The sequence below is a fragment of the Mytilus californianus genome, unplaced genomic scaffold (assembly GCF_021869535.1).
Source record: "Mytilus californianus isolate M0D057914Y unplaced genomic scaffold, xbMytCali1.0.p SCAF_7, whole genome shotgun sequence".
Lineage (NCBI taxonomy): Eukaryota > Metazoa > Mollusca > Bivalvia > Mytilida > Mytilidae > Mytilus > Mytilus californianus.
Genome location: NW_026262723.1, coordinates 57,881,968 through 57,899,952, shown reverse-complemented (window position 1 = coordinate 57,899,952; position 17,985 = coordinate 57,881,968). Strand labels below are relative to the sequence as shown.

Genomic DNA, 17,985 nt, shown 5'->3' with positions numbered 1-17,985 from the left:
CAATATCAGATGAGCCCTCTCAGAGAGACATGTAACTGTAAATTCGGCAAAAAAACAAGAGCGGAACGGGAAAAAAAGTAAAAGTGTCCATACAACTGTTGTTTTGTTGAAGTTTTTAAAGTCCAAAAGCCTGTAATTTTTGCAAAAATCAGTGAAGCATAACCAAACATTAACCCCATCTAAAACTCATTGTAGTCGACTCAAATACTAAAAATCAGCTCAATGTGTGAAGGCATTTAGAAAAAAGTCTGTATAATTGTTCATTGTGAAATGACGGAATGATGGACAAGGGTAAAACTACAATCTGATAATGGTTGTATAAAGTACCTTCAACAAAGCATGAAGTTTAGCCCCAACATCTTTAATCTGTTTGTATCTTTTCTCCAATCTTTCTTTCCTGTCTTCTAAATAAAGAAGGGTTTCATTCTTCTCTGGACTTCTCTCAAATAATGGAAGTTTACTCCAAGTTGACATTATCTTCTCTATCTCTTCTACGTTGTCTTTAGACTTCTGAACTCTGGATTCTAAGTCGATTACCTGGTCCCTGGTCTTCTGAATATATTCCCAGACTCCTTCAATAAATCATAAGTAGTTTTTTGAATATATACTAATCATTTTGAAAAAATTGAAGTTAGATAAAGACCAAGTCTGAAATATCTTATTATTTGCTTTTTTTAAGGTAAACAAAACTGTCAAAAAAAAGTGTACTGCAAAACACTGAAACACATATATATATTATTTTAGATACATGCATATCAAACTCTTATCCGTTTTATTCATGTATTAAATCATAGCCAATAACATTACCAACATATATACATGTGTAATATACAAGTACAGTGAAGTACTAATAAATAGATATTTTGGGAAATTTCAATTTCATATGTATAATGAGGCCTATCAGTGTAAATGGCATCTTTGAACTCTTACTGAAAAGTAATAACTTAAATATTTGTGACATTAGAAATGGACAGTACAATGTAGTCTATACATGCATAACAACTTTGATTCAAAACACATTGAATATTGTAAACCAACTAATTTTTGCGAGCGATTTATTTTCGCGTCTTTCTCGAGTAGAAAAATAATGCGAATCTAAATTGTCACGATTATCTAAAACTTGGATCTTTTCTCATTTAACTACATCAAGCAAATTTGAAAATCGCGAAATTAAATCGCCGCGAAATGGGCAAGTAAGGGCTAAACGCGAAATAAAGAATCCGTGAAAATAATTTGGTTTACAGTACATATTTGTGTTTATAATGCAAGGTTTTATCCAGTAATAAACAAATAACATACTGGTTATGAAACAAAATTGTTTTTTTTTATTTACTCATTTATTATAGTTGCCCTAAATTTCATAAATCAATACTAAGACTACCTTCATTTTCCCAGTTAAGAGTTTTCTCAGCTTCCTGCAGTTGTTGATCAATATCCTCTAACTGTTTAGCTATGAGTGGGTACTCTACTTCCAATACACTTGTCCGTACTTTATTGTAGAGCCTCACTGTCAGATCCAGATTTGTGGAGAACTTCCACAAGGTGTCGTTATGTTGGTACACATTTTTGGCTGCTTTTGGAATCTCCTTGGATTCATCATCTTCTAGATATTTGACCTCTCTGAGAACTGCAGTAAGCTTGGGATCAAAGTTCACCTTGACAAGGTTTGTCTCACTGTCTCTCGTGATCAATGGTTGTTTTAGGTTGAAGGCACAGATCTCATCTACTCCACCAATCCATTCATTGTATGTTTCATTGTTCAACCTATTTAATGTAAAATAAACTGTTGACACAGAGACATGTCTCACCTTTGTGTAATTTTTATAGTATAATGCAAATATTGGAATTAAAATGGCAATACTTTAAAGGCATACCATTCAGTTTTGATCCCGAGGTAAATTTTTGTTGAAAATTTGCATACAAGCCATTTTTCACCTAGTCAATTTAAATATGTAATAAAAAATATACCTTAATGTGTTACTTTTAGAGATAAATGGGGTTGAAATTTTAGACATTTACTTAAAAATGTGATTTCTTGGAAATTTCTATCCTTTGGACAAACATACCTAACTTTTTATTTCAAAAGATAAACACAAGCAGATTTTGTAAAAGTAATTGGAATATCTTCTTTACATAAGTATGCTCTAACTTTGTGTAACATTCTTCGGAAATAATTCATTTCTATTAAATTTTCATGATATCAGGAAAAAAAAAGCATTTTGCTATACATTTTATCTTATTTAAAAAAAATCATAGGTGATGATTTGTTCATAAAAATTGGTACAAATAATCTTCAAATAGTCGAGCCAAAGGTAATTTTTTTAAAAAGAGGGTTCCATGTACTCGTTTTCAAGCTAATAGTTAAAATCAGTCGAAAAATCCATCTTTTTCTGATATGTCACAGTTTGACATCTAAAAAAATACCATTTTATGGTAGCAATGTCATTACCTCCCCTGTAACTGTATCCTATGCCTTTAACATGAACACTATGCAAAAAACATTCAAATTCAAAAAACAAATGACTGAGGGGGCGGGGACAAATAACCTCCATGGAAATGAGATGTACCAATGCTTTAAATGCAACTGCACACTAAATATCATTAACCTTACACCAGTGGTTTCCCTTAAAATAACCTAATCACAAATACCTTGTAGAAGTCACTGCTGCCTGAAACAGCTTGCCTCTGTCCCGCTTTTTTAACTCATCAATGCGAGACACAAATGGATATGCAATCATAACTATATATACTGTATACTGTAGATTATTTATCATTCATGGGATACCAATTTTTGTGGATTTGATGGGTATAGTTAAATAAGGAATTTTTAAATGTTCAACAAAGTACAAACTTTCTATAGGCTTGTATGCATACCTTTGCAAAACCATAAAATCATGTATCCACGAAAAAACAATGTGTCCTCGATCCACAATAATTGGTCCCCATGAAAATAAATGAATCCACAGTATCTCATTTAAATACAATGAGAGGTGCACTTTTTGCTTCCTTTACAGCTGTAGTTTTGGGGTGGAGGGCTTAGGGAATCCCACTTACATCAGGCTGGAGAACTTGAGGCAACCCAATGACCCTTGGTTTGGCAGGATGAGGTAAACCACTGACCTTTGATGGGAATGCTTTAGACAACCCACTGACTGGAGAGCTCATGACCAATGATCATGAGTATGATTGATTGTTTGATTGTTTGTTGCTTAATGTCCACCACCGAGTATGAGTTTTGCAAATAACTAAAGGAAGTTTTTGATGTGGTAATAGGCTAGACATTTCTGTACACCACATAGTACCAAGGATACGATAACTACTGTTTTTTATAAGAATAAACATCTTTTAATTTGAAAAAAAACATCTATGTCTACACAGTACTCACTGCTTAAGAAGTCCACACATTTCTTCATATTTGGTAAACACTAGCTTGGCTCTGTTACTTGACATGCATCTGAAATAACGAAGAATAATACAGTTTATCAATCTATATGAGATCAGGCTCATGTACATACAACTGTGCCTTTAGACAGGCATGTTTTATCGACTTCTCACTCAAGAATATTGGATAGTTGAAATGACACCTTTTATAAACTTCTAACACAGTTATAACAGCAGTCCGGTTTTATTGATTTAACAACAAAATTCAATTTCCAACAGTTATATATAATGAATAATGACTATCATGCAAGCAGAAAGTCTGGTGTAATAAAACATGGTTTATACAGATAGGACCTTTGGTGTAATAAAACTTGGTTTAAGATACATGTACTACTTTCCTTGAAATGTCCCTGTACATTTTACTGTTTAATTTGTTGCTTTTTGTGTCTTTCCAATATTCCAAATGGATTTTTATTTCTATTCTTTAAAATTACTTTAATTTTAAATATATTACATTTGGTCGATCACATTTTTGATATTTCAAAACATTTCATGATACGATACTAATCATGTGCCAAAAATTAAAACACTTATTTTTTTTCTCAATATGTTTGAGTTTATACGTATCCTCCATAAAACTTATGAACAGAAGAGGAAACATTCCAACCAGTGCTCAAAACATGAAATCCCATCAATATTTCCATGTATTCTAAAAGCATGTTTTATAGATAAATTGAAGGATTCATTAAAAAATGTTGCTTATAATTGCTTATTCACTTTTATTATGTGAGAGTTCATAATATAACTCTCCATTTCAGAACCTAAAGGACTATGGGTAATTTGATTGGTTGTACCTTAAAAAAAACATTACATCATTGGTTGAATTTCCATTATTAAGGATGTTTTAAGCCAAACAGAACATTCTGGTATACACTTTTGAAAATTTTGCCCAGAATGCATTAGATTCTGCAATGGTGAATAAAGAACAATGAAATTGATCAATTATTAAAAATATTTCTTACAACTACAGTCATGGTTTACTTACGGGTGCTCAAATTGTTTGAAATCGGTCATTGGGCCAGATATTCTTGCAGACATTTCAGCAGACCAACGCAACATTCCAGACATCATAGGCATGTTCTTGTGCAGCAATAATTTGCCCTCTTGTTTTAAAGCCATCTGCTGGTCATACATTTTCTTGGCCGTATCAAGTTCATCATGCATCATCTCAACAACTAGAGGATACCTGTTGTCGATGTCAAGCTTGACAAGGTCTCTATCCAGAAGAGAACCCATAATGGCAAGAAACTGTAAATACATGGATCATATAACAAATACACATTGTCAGTATTTACTGATATTAATTGCTTGTAAAAAAAATACTCTGAAAACATTTTTCTATAAAAGAAGCAACAAATATCAACTTCCATCAGTTTTACTGTGACTTGACTGTAAGTGTTGCTCTCAACCTATTGCAACTTATTCAAAATTTTGACCAAATTGCAATTTGTTTTATAAAACCAAACTGTTCAACTGGTCAGAAATTTGAACAAACTGCTGTAGAAAACAAAAAATGGGTGAAATTACAGTACGTTGTTTGGAAGTTTCCATGGGTGATGATCAATTTTTCTTTCGAAAAGTTTCTATATTCAAAAGAATAATGATTTAAGTTATCTCCCATGGAAACTTATTAACAGCATATTGTAATTTCACATATATTTTTTACTGAATATAAGATGTTTTAATTTAAATGATGTCTGATTCTTATGAATATAGAAGACTTTTCGAAAGAAAAATTGTATGAAAGCTTAGTTTGGACATTTTTATAGCAATTCAAAATTACTACCATCACCTTTAGCATGACAATAACAATAAAATTTCTACAAAAACTGTTAGACTGATTTGTCATAATATCATTGAAGTGGAATTAAAGTCTTAAAGGATTGTAAGTATGCTTTATTTTATCACCTTGCACATTCACGATTTGACTGTGCTTTTCTACAGCAGTTTGTTCAAATATCTGACCAGTTGAACAGTTTGGTTTTATAAAACAAATTGCAATTTGGTAAGAATTTTGAATAACTTGCAATAGGTGGAGAGCAACACTAACAGTCAAGTCACAGTAACAACTTTAAGCACTCTTGGCTATATCATGTAAATGAACAACTTTGACCACTTGGCCAGTGAAACAGTGATGACATTTGATATTCTTATTTTTAAGGTAAAGTTTTTTCAAAACAACATTTGAAATGAAAGAACCTTTAGCTCACATACCCAGAGCCCCCCACATAAAGGGAAAAACATATAGCATTTGTATAGTGACCTGATAGAAAAGTTTTGATGAGTGGAAATCTTCATCCAAAATGATAGATGATCTGATAAAAAATGGAAGGTGCTATCCTGGCAATTTTTTTAGAAAAAGGGTGAAGGTTTGGTACCATTAAAACGTTTAAACCCGCTGCATTTGTTTGCACCTGTCCTAAGTCCGGAATCTGATGTTCAGTAGTTGTTGTTTGTTGATGTGGTTCATAAGTGTTTCTCGTTTCTCATTTTTTATATAGATTAGACCGTTGGTTTTCCCGTTTGAATGGTTTTACACTAGTAATTTTTTGGGGCCCTTTATAGCTTACTGTTCGGTGTGAGCCAAGGCTCCGTGTTGAAGACCGTACTGTGACCTATAATGGTTTACTTCTATAAATTTTGACTTGGATGGAGAGTTGTCTCATTGGCACTCATACCACATCTTCTTATATCAATTTAAACCAATATGGAATATATTTACATGTCCCCCCCCCTAAAAAAAGCCTCCCCCATTTCAGATGTTTTTAATTATCAAATACATCCACAGTTTTGATTAGTCGAAACCTTCATCCAAATTTAAGGAGGATCCAAGAAGAAAAATGTAGACCTCAATGTTGAGGGGCAGACTGATGGGTGAAAAAATCATTATACCCTTTGCAATAGTAACACATGTTAAAAAAATGTTGATTTTTCTTACAATTTTTTACACATTATCTATATGTAAGAAAAATCAACATTTTTTTTCTGTCATAGCAATTTTCAGAGTAAATAATCCCTCTGACATTCACTCTTATGTCAAAGTGATGAACTAGGATATGTTTCAGTTGATCTCTTCCTATATAAATAGCTGAAAATCCTTATCACTGTTACTCATTTGACCTAAAAAACCTACCTTAAAGACAGATTCTATGGTGCCACAATCATCAAATGCATGACAACTAATGGTTGCTAATCTTCTATCAAAATCCTTCACTTTCTCTTTAAATGCCTTGTAGTCTCTAACAAACTCCTATAAAACAAATCATTTAAATTAGGTATACCGTTATACATCATAATCATAAAATTTTTACATTGACACATTTATTTTTACCCAAAAAAAATCATTCTTTTCTCTTTATAAAATGTTGGTGTTTTTATACGTAAGCTTAAGTAGATAAAGAATAATCATATTTGTATGAATTCTTTAAGTCAATCATAATTGTAAGGATGTTTGCTTCTCACTTTATCAACTTTCCCCTAATATTTTGAAACCATCCAGACTTATTCTTGGATCATGCATTAAAATTGTTTGACCAGCAACCTATATATTTCTAATATTTTTTTACAAATATCATCAGTACATTTCTAGTAAAAAATTTGGAAATCCTTGTTTATTTCTTATAAACTCTACAGTTCAACATTTATTTCTATCCATATATTTCATATAAAAATTCAGTATTTAACAGCTGTTTCAAACAACATTTTTTTTAAATCTAGAATCTCAAATACAGGCACAAGGATGTATCTATTGTTTGTTATTCTTATTTTTTTATTTATGATGCAATATCTATTGGAGGAAGCCATTTCTTTTCTGAATTTCAGCAGCATACATTCCTAAGTGCTTTTAACACAATACCTGATCACCAAAGCTTAAAGTGCTATAAACAGCTTATTGTGCATATCATTATTTCTTTTACTTTTCACCAATAACCATAACCTGTGAAAAGAAACCAGGAAAATTATCATTAAATGCAAATATTTTATGCAGGTAAAAAATGTGTCATTTTGGTTTATGACACTTATTATTTATATAATTTTGTAAAAATTTGTTGTTTTTTGTCAATAACACAACTAGTTACAACTTATTTTCTAATAAATGTTTGTCTTAATTTAGTACCTGCTAAGCAAATTCATTTTACAAGAAAATGAAAAATGTCACTTATTAATGACATGTTTGAGATAGTTTAAATGCTTTTAGTTACTAATCACTTTGTTTATCCAAATTGAATCAGCATAGCGCTTAAAACTGTAGGTTATGTAGCTTTGCCCAAATTTCTAGTGAAGCAAACGATTTAAAGCTTGGGACTTGAGGGCCTCAATACAGATTTTTGACCCTGATTCTGTTTGGATAAATAGTTAGGAGGAGGAAATATGAGTCCTAAAATGTTTTTCCAAATTTACAGATGCAAAATATTAAAAAAAAGGGCATGAAAACAAATTGTTTTGATTTTTGGTATAAAAATATATTTTTTGTATGAACACAATTATTTCTGAGGTAGATATAAGTGCAACAAAGTCACACGAAACTCTGACAAAAATCCTCAGAATTTACATTTTATTAATCCTTTATTGATTGCTTGTTGTTTGCATAAATTCCAATGGCATATATTTCATGCAAGTTGGAGGAGATATAAAAAGAAATAAAAAGTTGAAAGTTTTATTATTTTATGTTCCCATACAAATATAAGCATTACTCTAACTTTTAAATTTTTGTTATTGCAATTTGGTGTTATCAACATGTTTTTTAGTCTTGAGGTGGGGCAGGTTTCATACTGAATGGGAAAGTCTTGTTTTCAATATTTGCAGTAGGCAATCCTACCTGTGTCGCTTTCAACCACGTGAAAGGTTTAGCTAGCTATAAAACCAGGTTTAATCCACTATTTTCTACATACCGGTAAGGAAATGCCTGTACCAAGTCAGGAATATGACAATTTGAATTGTTTTCCATTCGTTTGATGTGTTTAAGCTTTTGATTTTGCCATATGATAAAGGACTTTCTGTTTTGAATTTTCCTTGGAGTTCGGTATTTTTGTTATTTTACTTTTTTCATAAGGGCAGTAACTCAATATAATATTCAGAATGAAATCCATTTCCAAGTTTCCTTTTCATTGCTGCAAAAAGCGTCACTTGTCCATCTGACATCGTGAAATTGAAAGAAAAAGAAAATCTTTCTTCTATAACTTCAGAATCGATAGAGAAATGGAAAGATCGTTTTTATTGTAAATTTTTAATCTGAATCTCTCAAGCACTTATCCTTACATGATAATAACCGAAAACGAAGCATCAAAATGGTCACAATTATATCAAAACAGCAGAATGGCTCAGGACAGTTAACAAAAAGTCTGTGATTGGAACACCTTAATTTCAGCCTGAAATTAGTATCAATTACGAAAATATAGTACTTGTCAGCATCTGTTCATTCCTGCCAAGTTTGTTCACCTTGGCTGAGTGGTATAAAGAAGAAAAGATTAAAATAATAATGGATGATGGGTGCAAAGTGAATGAAAAAGCTCACACTCGACCAGTGATTTTAAACAGCAGTTTGAAATGACTTACCATATTCATTGGATCTAAGCAGTCATAGGTGTTTCTGGTGAATTCACGAAATACTGTCTGGAATTCTTCAAACAGCTGAAGAACCTGCTGACTCAGCACTTTACCTTTTATGCCACCTCTTTCAATTCTCTCTAATTTCATGAATTCACTAATTGTTCCAAACATTTCCTGAAATTTATGAGAACATGTTTGTATGAAAAAGTTTAAAACTTTTCCATAATTTGTATTTTGTCTTTCTAGGGTTTTATTTTCCATTAATATATTGTAACTGAAGAAGGTTGTTTCTACACAGAAATCATATCATGTTTTACCCCCAATGTCTTATTTTTCTGATGATCAAATCAACCACAATAACATTGTTTCCAATATGAAGACATCCATATTTAAAGAAGATGTCCTTAATTATGTGGTATTAAGCCAATCTCCCATATAAAACTGTCAAAACTTAAATAAATCTTATTGGCTTCCATATTTCTGCTTTTATATGGAACATTCTGTCATTTCTTTGGTATTCTTGATTATATTGCAATAATGCACTAATTTACAGAAATGATTTTTGGCTAATTGGACAATTTATACAAGATACACATTCATTAATAATAATAATATTCATTTTGCAATAAAATCAACATTATTTTGAAAGAATTTCATTTTTTCTTCTAGTGATTTTACAGACAATTTAATAATTTTCATCACACTTCCTATTTTCACATGCAACCGTGTGTTATCTTCAAATAGGGAAGAGTAAAAGAAATACATTGTATTTCTTTTTTACAATACTTACAATTATCATTTCCAATCTTGCAGTAAATTTGTCAAACCGTGGAAACACTAGTTTTGGAGTAAACTCCCACTCAACTGGTTCCTGGTCTCCTGAGAAATAGGAATGTAGCTTGGCTTTGTGGTCTTCATAGGTTTCTTTGAAGATTTTAAGTACATTTACAGCCTTCTGTACTTTATCTTTGGTGTCTTCTGGTTCACTATCACCATTGAATATGTCAGATGGATCCAGGAAAGTTCTTGCCTACAATATAAATTATTTTATACAACCAAAATATAGAAGTATATCTGACAAAAACCACCTCGGTGGTCTCGTGGTAGCGTGTTTGCCTAGAGTGCGGGAGGTTGTGGGTTCGAACCCCTGCCGGGTCAAACCAAAGACTTTTAATTGGTACTTGCTGCTTCTCCACTAAGCACGCGGCATTAAGGATTAAGAGCACAGACTGGTTGGCTCGGAGTCGGAATAATGTGTCCTTGTAAGGTGACATGTCTTCCTGCGGACTGTGACCACCTTGTGAACTAGCACGTTAAAAAATCCAGCTCAGTGTGTCAATCTAGTACCAAGCAGGGTAAATATTCATATTACATTAACATGTTCTTGTCCTGAATATGCATATTAATTTGCGGCTGGACGTTAAGCAGCCATCCATTATCATCAGACAAAATTCCAAACAGACACATTGGTGTTATCTATATTACAGATTCTTTAGAAATGAAGTTGTAACATATATACAATATATGTACATTGTAGGAAAATACAAAATTTATTTGTACGAGAAACAGGACAAAAAGCAAGGTTAGCCGAGCTTTTCTCCAGTTTTGTAGAGAGTACAAATACATTTTATATTTCCAACAATGTACATATATTGTTTTTATCCTGCAAATTACACCCAGCACTTGAAGCTTAAGTTGTTTAAATCCAAATCATTGTCCGATTTTTCAAAGAAATAGACATAGTTTAAACACGGACTGCAAAAAGGACCCCAAAATGAATTGCTACCAAAAAAGAAATATCCACATTACCGCTTGCTCAACATGGAATCGGGGTAATAGAAGACTATTTGTACAAGTACAAATAAAGCAAAAATTGATTTGTACAATAGTTGGCTGATTGCAGGATAAATTAAATAAACAGGGATGTAGCTTGCAACATTTCTATGAAACTGTCTACACTGGTCAGATTGTTACATTTATATCAAATTTACTAAAAAAAAATCATTCATATACCAGTATACATGTACATATAAATTTGTATACATAATCATAAACTAATGCATAAATCTAGCTATTGGTTTTCTCTTTTGAATCCTTTCACATTTTGTCATGCTGGGACCTTCTATAGCTTACTATGTGGTCTGGGTTTTGCTAATCTTTGAAGGCTGTATATTGCATTATAGTTGTCCACATCCTCATCCTTTAGTCTCTAGTGGATAGTTGTCTCACTGGCTATCATATTTATAATGAACCATTAAAGTAATGAAGAGAATATTACATCCCTATATGTTATAATCGGATATTGGACAATTTTCTCCTAATTTTGCTCTTTTTTCGTGGTGAATTTACTGCAAAATTCACTCTTGGCAAAATTTTGACTGTTCTTTTAAATGCATTGTACAAGGCCATCAAACAAAAATAATGACCACAGGGAAGGCCAAAACCCCAAACGGAATCAAAATGCCAACATCTTCATCATTTGGTCAATGGTGGATAGTTGCCTCATTGACAATAATATCACATCTCCTTATTTTATACTGATAAGTATAATTGTCACAGTACCTTTTTTGCAAGCACACATTAATACTTCTACATTACAATACTTTGAAAATAAAAAAAGGTTATCTTCTTAAATACCTGATTTATAAGCATATTAGAGATTTCCTGTAGGAGAACAATAATTCTGCCTGGCGACCTGTAGTAGGTAGAATGTACCCATGTCAGACAAACAGTGTGCATCATTGGAGGTAGTAATGGTCCACTCTCATCAAAGTCCTTCTGTTCATAGTCCTCAAAGTGATGTCTCAAGGGTCTCAAAAACAAATTTATATCGTGGGTTTCTTCAAGAGCTGAAAAAAAGTAACCAACGTTTCATAAAAAAAGCAGAAGGTATAAACTCTCTATGATCCAGCTAAATGTTTTAATCTGTAATTAGTGTTAACTAATTTCCTCAATTAGAGAAATAACGTGACTGTCAATATTGACAAAAACGTCAAACTTGAATATTTTCCTAACTAATACATCAACAATGTTTTAAAGTCAGGAAGTCAACTATTACAGGCAAATTGTAAAAAAGTGTATTTGGGAAAGTAAGTTGGTTTACAATAATTTGGATGATTGATTTGCACTCCAATTGTATGTAGCCATGGTAGCAGATGCCAAAAATTAAAATGACTTTTTCATTTAACTTACTGTGGATTCATTAGTATTCGTTGGATACCAATTTTCCTGCATTTCGTGGGTACAGGTGAACTATGAAATTAAATGTTCAACGAATGACAAATTTCCTATAGGCTAATATGCAGACTTCCGCAAAACCATGCAAATTTTCCTTAATCCACGAAAATTGGTACCGACGAAAATAAATGAATCCACAGTAAATAAAATAAGGAGATATGGTATGATTGCCAGTGAGACAAATAATCACTAGAGACTATATATAAGCTAGTTATAATTTGTCTGTAACAACTGCAGGTAAGTATTGTCTGTTTAAGACTGTTTTAGTTCAGCCATTATTATTTTTTCAGTCTGCATTTCAGAAATTCTATACTATTGTTCTTTTTTAAATTGACTTTACATTGCAGGTTAAGATATTCTTAGCCAGCTCCAAAAATTGATTTTAATATAAAAATAACTTTAATATTATTTAAAAATGTTATCCTGTATTTATAATCACAAATCTTAATTGTTAAAAAGTGATTTCAAAATTATTACACAATTCATTCTTCTTATAAAAAAGAAGCCTTTAACAGATGATACAATAGTTGCGATATATTAAATAATAAAAGAACCTTTGTGAGCACACTCACATACCCCATGTCCCCACATAAGTGCAAAGGGCATAACTCCTAGAAAAAAAATGAATCATAATTTCCTGTCGATATGCACATCTACCATGTCTACATAGTATGTCCTTATTATCTATAAAGTTTCATGAAATTCTGTTGTGTGGTTTCAGAGGAGTTGCGATGACAAGAACAGGATTGAGGGACAGGTCAAAAACATTATACCCGACGCAAAAATTGTGTTGGGTATAATAATATTAAAATTGATTGTTAGTGTTTAATGCCACTTTTAGCACTATTGACTTTATGGTGACGCCCAGTTTCTGTTGGTGGAGGAAGCTGGAGTGCCCAGAGACAACCATTGACCTTAAACCTTAAAGATTAAGAAAGTCTTTTGACATTACCTCCATAAAATTAGGTTTGAGCTAAATAAAATAAACTTTTGCCAAAGATCTGTTAAAATGATTCCACATTGTATACTGTGGATTTATTTTTGTAGGTACCAATTTTCGTGGATTGAGGAACAAGTCAGCATTCAAGCCTTTTGAAAATTTGTACTTCGTTGAACATATAAATTTGTGCTATATATATATCCATGAAATCCACATAAATTGGTTACCCACAAATAATAATTGAATCCACAGGTTACAATGTGGAATAATAAAGAATCCACAATACACTATTTGAAATTATGTTGAATCCACAGTATTCTAAAAGTACTTCTATCTTTATTGATATTCCACTCAGTAAAAAAATAATCATTAATTAGATCTTCATATAAACTGTAAATTCAGAAATTATTGCGAGATTTTTAATATTGCGAATAATTTCGACTTGGTAATTATCGCAATAATAAGAACTCGCATTCCGATATCTGATACGGATATCTGTATGCAGATTTTCCTTAAATCATAATAATCAATCTCGCATTTTCGTCTATTCATCAAAAAATCGCAATAATAAATGCATGCAATAGTTTCTGAATTTACAGTATTTAAAAACTCTATTCCAAAAACCGACCTGCAACAACATCTCTGAAAATCTCCTTAAATATAGGGAAGTAACTACTCTGTGCTACTTCTAATAGTTCTGCCATCTTCCTGACTTTTGGATCTCTCAGCTGTAAATAGAAAATTCAAAGGCATCTAACTACTGAGCAGTAATTACCAGAGGTATGAGATCATATGGATCTTCAGTGGGTTTGTTGTTCACATGCAATTACACCATATCAATTTATTAAAAAAAATCATTTAAGATGTTTGTGCATACTAAAGTTTATCTGCATGCTGTATAATTGTCCTGTGTTGTTTTCATTTGAAATGATACATACATAATAAAAACTTTTACTAATATACACATATTTGAACAATGTTTTCCACCTTTAAATTCTTAAAACGGCTCTTAATCCACAAATCAAACTGACTGTAAGATTGTAAAAAAAAATCTCCCTTAGTTAAAAAAAAGTTTCTACATCACAGTAAAAAATTTATATCAAAAACAATATCAGATTATTACATGACATTTTTCATATCAGATATTATATTAGCCCAAGATAACATCAGCCCCAAGAGCCAACAGAAAATCTTGCATGTGATGGACTGATATGGCCATCCAATTGAAAGTGCCTCAAAATCAAATATCAGCCCACTTGTCTGATAAATTCTGCTTATGTCATATTAGAAATGCAAAAAACAATTATCAGAAGAAAATATGTGATTTATAAAGCAAAAATGATCTTTAAAGTTTACAAATTTGTGTAAGTGTATGCTTTCTGGGTTTGTGATCTTGCTTTTTATGTGCTCCTTAAAGAAAAGACAACATAAAGCTGTCATTCAAATAGACAAACACAACATCACCTGTTCATATATGCATTCCAAGTTAGTGGCCTTGTTTTTCCAGAATTCTATCTCCACAAATGGTGTAGGATTTAGACCTTCTAGCAAAGGCTGGGCTGAATCCTTCTTCAGGACTTCCCTGATCTGATGGGTCCAGTCAATAACTACAGTCTCAATGGCATGGACTATGTTTCTGTCAAACTTCTCATTACTGAAAAATAAATGTTGTAAACATGAAAATGTTCTATGTCTAGGCCATAAAAAAAATATATTTGTTTGCCCTAACCCTACCTACCCAGAAAATAGCTGCCTACTCAAAAACTTTTATTGTCCTGATGTGAAGTTTTTTATTAATCAGATAGGCATGAAGACTATAAAACATCTCATACTTCAATTTCTCTTTGCCGAAAAATAAAAATAAAATGCCTACCTACCTACTCACTGTTTCTACCTTTGGGAAGGGTTTGGGCAAACCAAAATATTTTTAAGTGTGGCCCTAGTAAAAACTATGTGAACGATATTTGGTGTCAATTTCAGTAAAACTCTTAGTTATAATTCCAGAATAGTCTTTCAAGTTGTACAGTTTTAGAAAAATAAATTTAGCTCTACCTTTCAGCGGGTTCATCTTCCACCTGCTCAGTTCCAACAGGAAGTGGAAGAAGTGTTTTCCCCTTGGCTTGTCCAGTAACCACAAATACAGCACTCTTAGTGTTCTTCACATGTTGACTGATATCAGTTGAAACTACATGTGGCCAGGATCCATGATTCTTCTCATTACCCAATACAGGAACCAGTACCTGAAATGAAAAGAAAACAAATCAGGGAACCAGTAAGTTTCTTATTTTCTTCTAGTGTTGTTCCTAATGAAAATAGAACCCTCTGCATATTACTGTGGATTCATTAATAATTGTGGTTGTATAGTAAGCACAATTTTAAATGTTCAACGAAAGTACAAATGTTCAATAGGCTGGTATGTTAACTTTGGCAAATATCTGTGAAAATACATTTTTTTATCAATCCACAAAAATTAATGTTTATCCTTCTGAACTTTATATTCATAGCTTAATGATAACAATTGGAATCAAAGTACTGAAGTACTGAACATTGGATGACCGCAAGTTCTGGTGGATAGTCACAGGCACTTGTCTCAGAAAAAATAAAATACATGTATCTCTATACCTGAAAGTTAGGTTAAGGTATATAGATTTATTTTTTTTCTGAGACAAGTTCCTGTGTGGATGATGAATAAATGACAGAGAATTCAACCTCACCGTAATAATTATTATATTGTAGTGATATAATCATGGGACAATCATTTGTTATCAGTATAATCTGGTTTGTTGTTATATATTATATTAATATTTGTACAACAGTTATATATATAGCAGATCATCTTAATAACTCTACCTGCAAATTTTCATCCATTTATACCATCATTCTAATCTACTATTCTAATGATAGTGAAGTGCTAGTGCATGGTGGACACTCTTCTGTAATAATTCGTTTTTGTAATAGGTTTGATTTGAGTAGGCATTCATATTTCTCCCGCTACTGAATATTTAGTGATGAAATTAATATATAACAAGCGATAAGAGATATTCATCCGCAAACACAATTTTACTCAGCCATGGAAAATTGAACACCCTTCTACAGACCTCAGATTTTCAAACTGTCATAGCTATTCCAGCTATGTTATATAGTAGTACTGCGTTTATAAGTACTTGGTAGGAACTGAACACCCCCCCCATTTACCCCCTTATAGACCTCAGATTTTCAATTGTCATACATTGTGTAGCTATTCCAGCTATGTTATATATTGTAATAATGCATTTATAAGTACTTGGTAGGAATAAAATCGGTTATAAAATATTTTTAATCCTTTATACTCAGTCATGGAAAATTGAACCCCTTCTATCATATCTATCGACCCAAGATTTTCAAATTGTCATAGCTACATGTATTCGAACTAATTTATATAGTTATAATGTACATTCATGTGCATTTGACATGCATTTGAAGGAAATCCAGGGGTTCAATTTTCTATGAGGGGGGTTAATTTTCTGTTATGGAAAATTGAAAAATTGCCCAGGGTTCAATTTTCCCTATGGTATTTTGACTCCTGGTTCAATTTTCAATATGACACCGTCAATGTCTTTATAAATTTTCAACATTTTTAGTTTTAAAATATCATCCAAATGATCAAGCAATGACAGATATTAATTGTTCTTTTATCAATGGTATTTCACTATTTGCCTTATGTTCTGTGGCAAATATGTGAAGCTTTTTCTGGATGGAAAAAAAATAATAGGCAAAACCACATATACATGCACATTAAATAGGTTCTGCAAGAGGGATTAACAGAGATGGGAAAACTGGACACTTTGACGTTTACACAAAAATGTTTATTCATCTTGCTTAAATTACTATGGTGAAAAATTGCCTTGCAACAGGTCACTTATAACCCCTCCAAAGTAGTTGCAATATTTAATGTGGTCTTCTATCAACTTGTTATCTAATATCCAAGTTTAAGCATCCCAATTATCACCATGACTTTTGGAATAGTTAATATTTGTTTCATACTAAGGTATGACATTATTTGTTTTTATTTAATATTTGCCAACACCAAATTAATGACACCATCACCACTGTCACCAAAAATATACATTTTGTACCTCATTTACTAGTCCTGAAAGCTGTTCAAGGGGGGAGTATGATAAATCCCCATAAATCAAAGCTTTGTTCAAGTCTGTTTCCTTGGTTATTTGTTCTTGATATCTCCTTATAAAGTAACAAGACTTTGCTTTTGGATTTGCTGGAAATTCTAACTGAACAACAAGTGATGAACCAGGTAATGTAAAGATGAGTGATTTTGCAGTTGGCTTGTCAAAAAAATCATTGATGATTCTCTTATTTTCTTCCAATGCATAAAACTTTTCAAATCGGTCCGATCTAAATTTAAAAGTTTTGATCACATACGTAGCAATGAATAAAACTCTGTCGTCTTCGATCTCATTGTCTTCTGCCATAACTGCACCGTTATATAGAATTGCACACTTCTAATTCGAGTGACAACCAGTAGAGAGCTAGCTGGAAATATTATGTCCCAGGTAGAGATTTTTTTTTCAACCCCAACACCGAATCAGTGTGACAACAAGTCTAAACTAAATTTGAGTTGTTATGTAAATAAACGTGTTGTTAAGGGGTATTTATATTTCATTCAGTTAATTAAATTAATGGTTAACCTTATGTTAAACGGCGATCATCCAAAACATTTACTTTCAATATGATATTGAATATCGAATTACCCACCTATTTTAACGACCTTGACCTTTCGGTGGATACAAATTATCTCTTGCAGTACCGACTTTGGTAAA

The 17,985-nt window shown here is 32.0% G+C and overlaps 1 protein-coding gene across 1 annotated transcript in view; it reads right to left on the bottom strand.

Moving 5' to 3' along the window:
- The window catches only part of LOC127710025 (dynein beta chain, ciliary-like), an 85,072-nt gene extending 67,302 nt beyond the window's left edge, over positions 1–17,770 (bottom strand). The window contains exons 1-12 of the mRNA XM_052215743.1: positions 17,284–17,770; positions 15,221–15,408; positions 14,633–14,822; positions 13,797–13,896; positions 11,629–11,840; positions 9,782–10,021; positions 8,998–9,165; positions 6,575–6,691; positions 4,427–4,689; positions 3,386–3,454; positions 1,382–1,764; positions 328–572 (exon numbers count right to left, since the gene is read on the bottom strand). Of these exons, the coding sequence (XP_052071703.1) occupies positions 328–572; positions 1,382–1,764; positions 3,386–3,454; positions 4,427–4,689; positions 6,575–6,691; positions 8,998–9,165; positions 9,782–10,021; positions 11,629–11,840; positions 13,797–13,896; positions 14,633–14,822; positions 15,221–15,408; positions 17,284–17,637 (2,529 nt within the window). The 5' untranslated portion in view covers positions 17,638–17,770. The remainder of the gene's footprint in view (positions 1–327; positions 573–1,381; positions 1,765–3,385; positions 3,455–4,426; positions 4,690–6,574; positions 6,692–8,997; positions 9,166–9,781; positions 10,022–11,628; positions 11,841–13,796; positions 13,897–14,632; positions 14,823–15,220; positions 15,409–17,283) is intronic.
- Between the last annotated feature and the right edge of the window lie 215 nt (positions 17,771–17,985).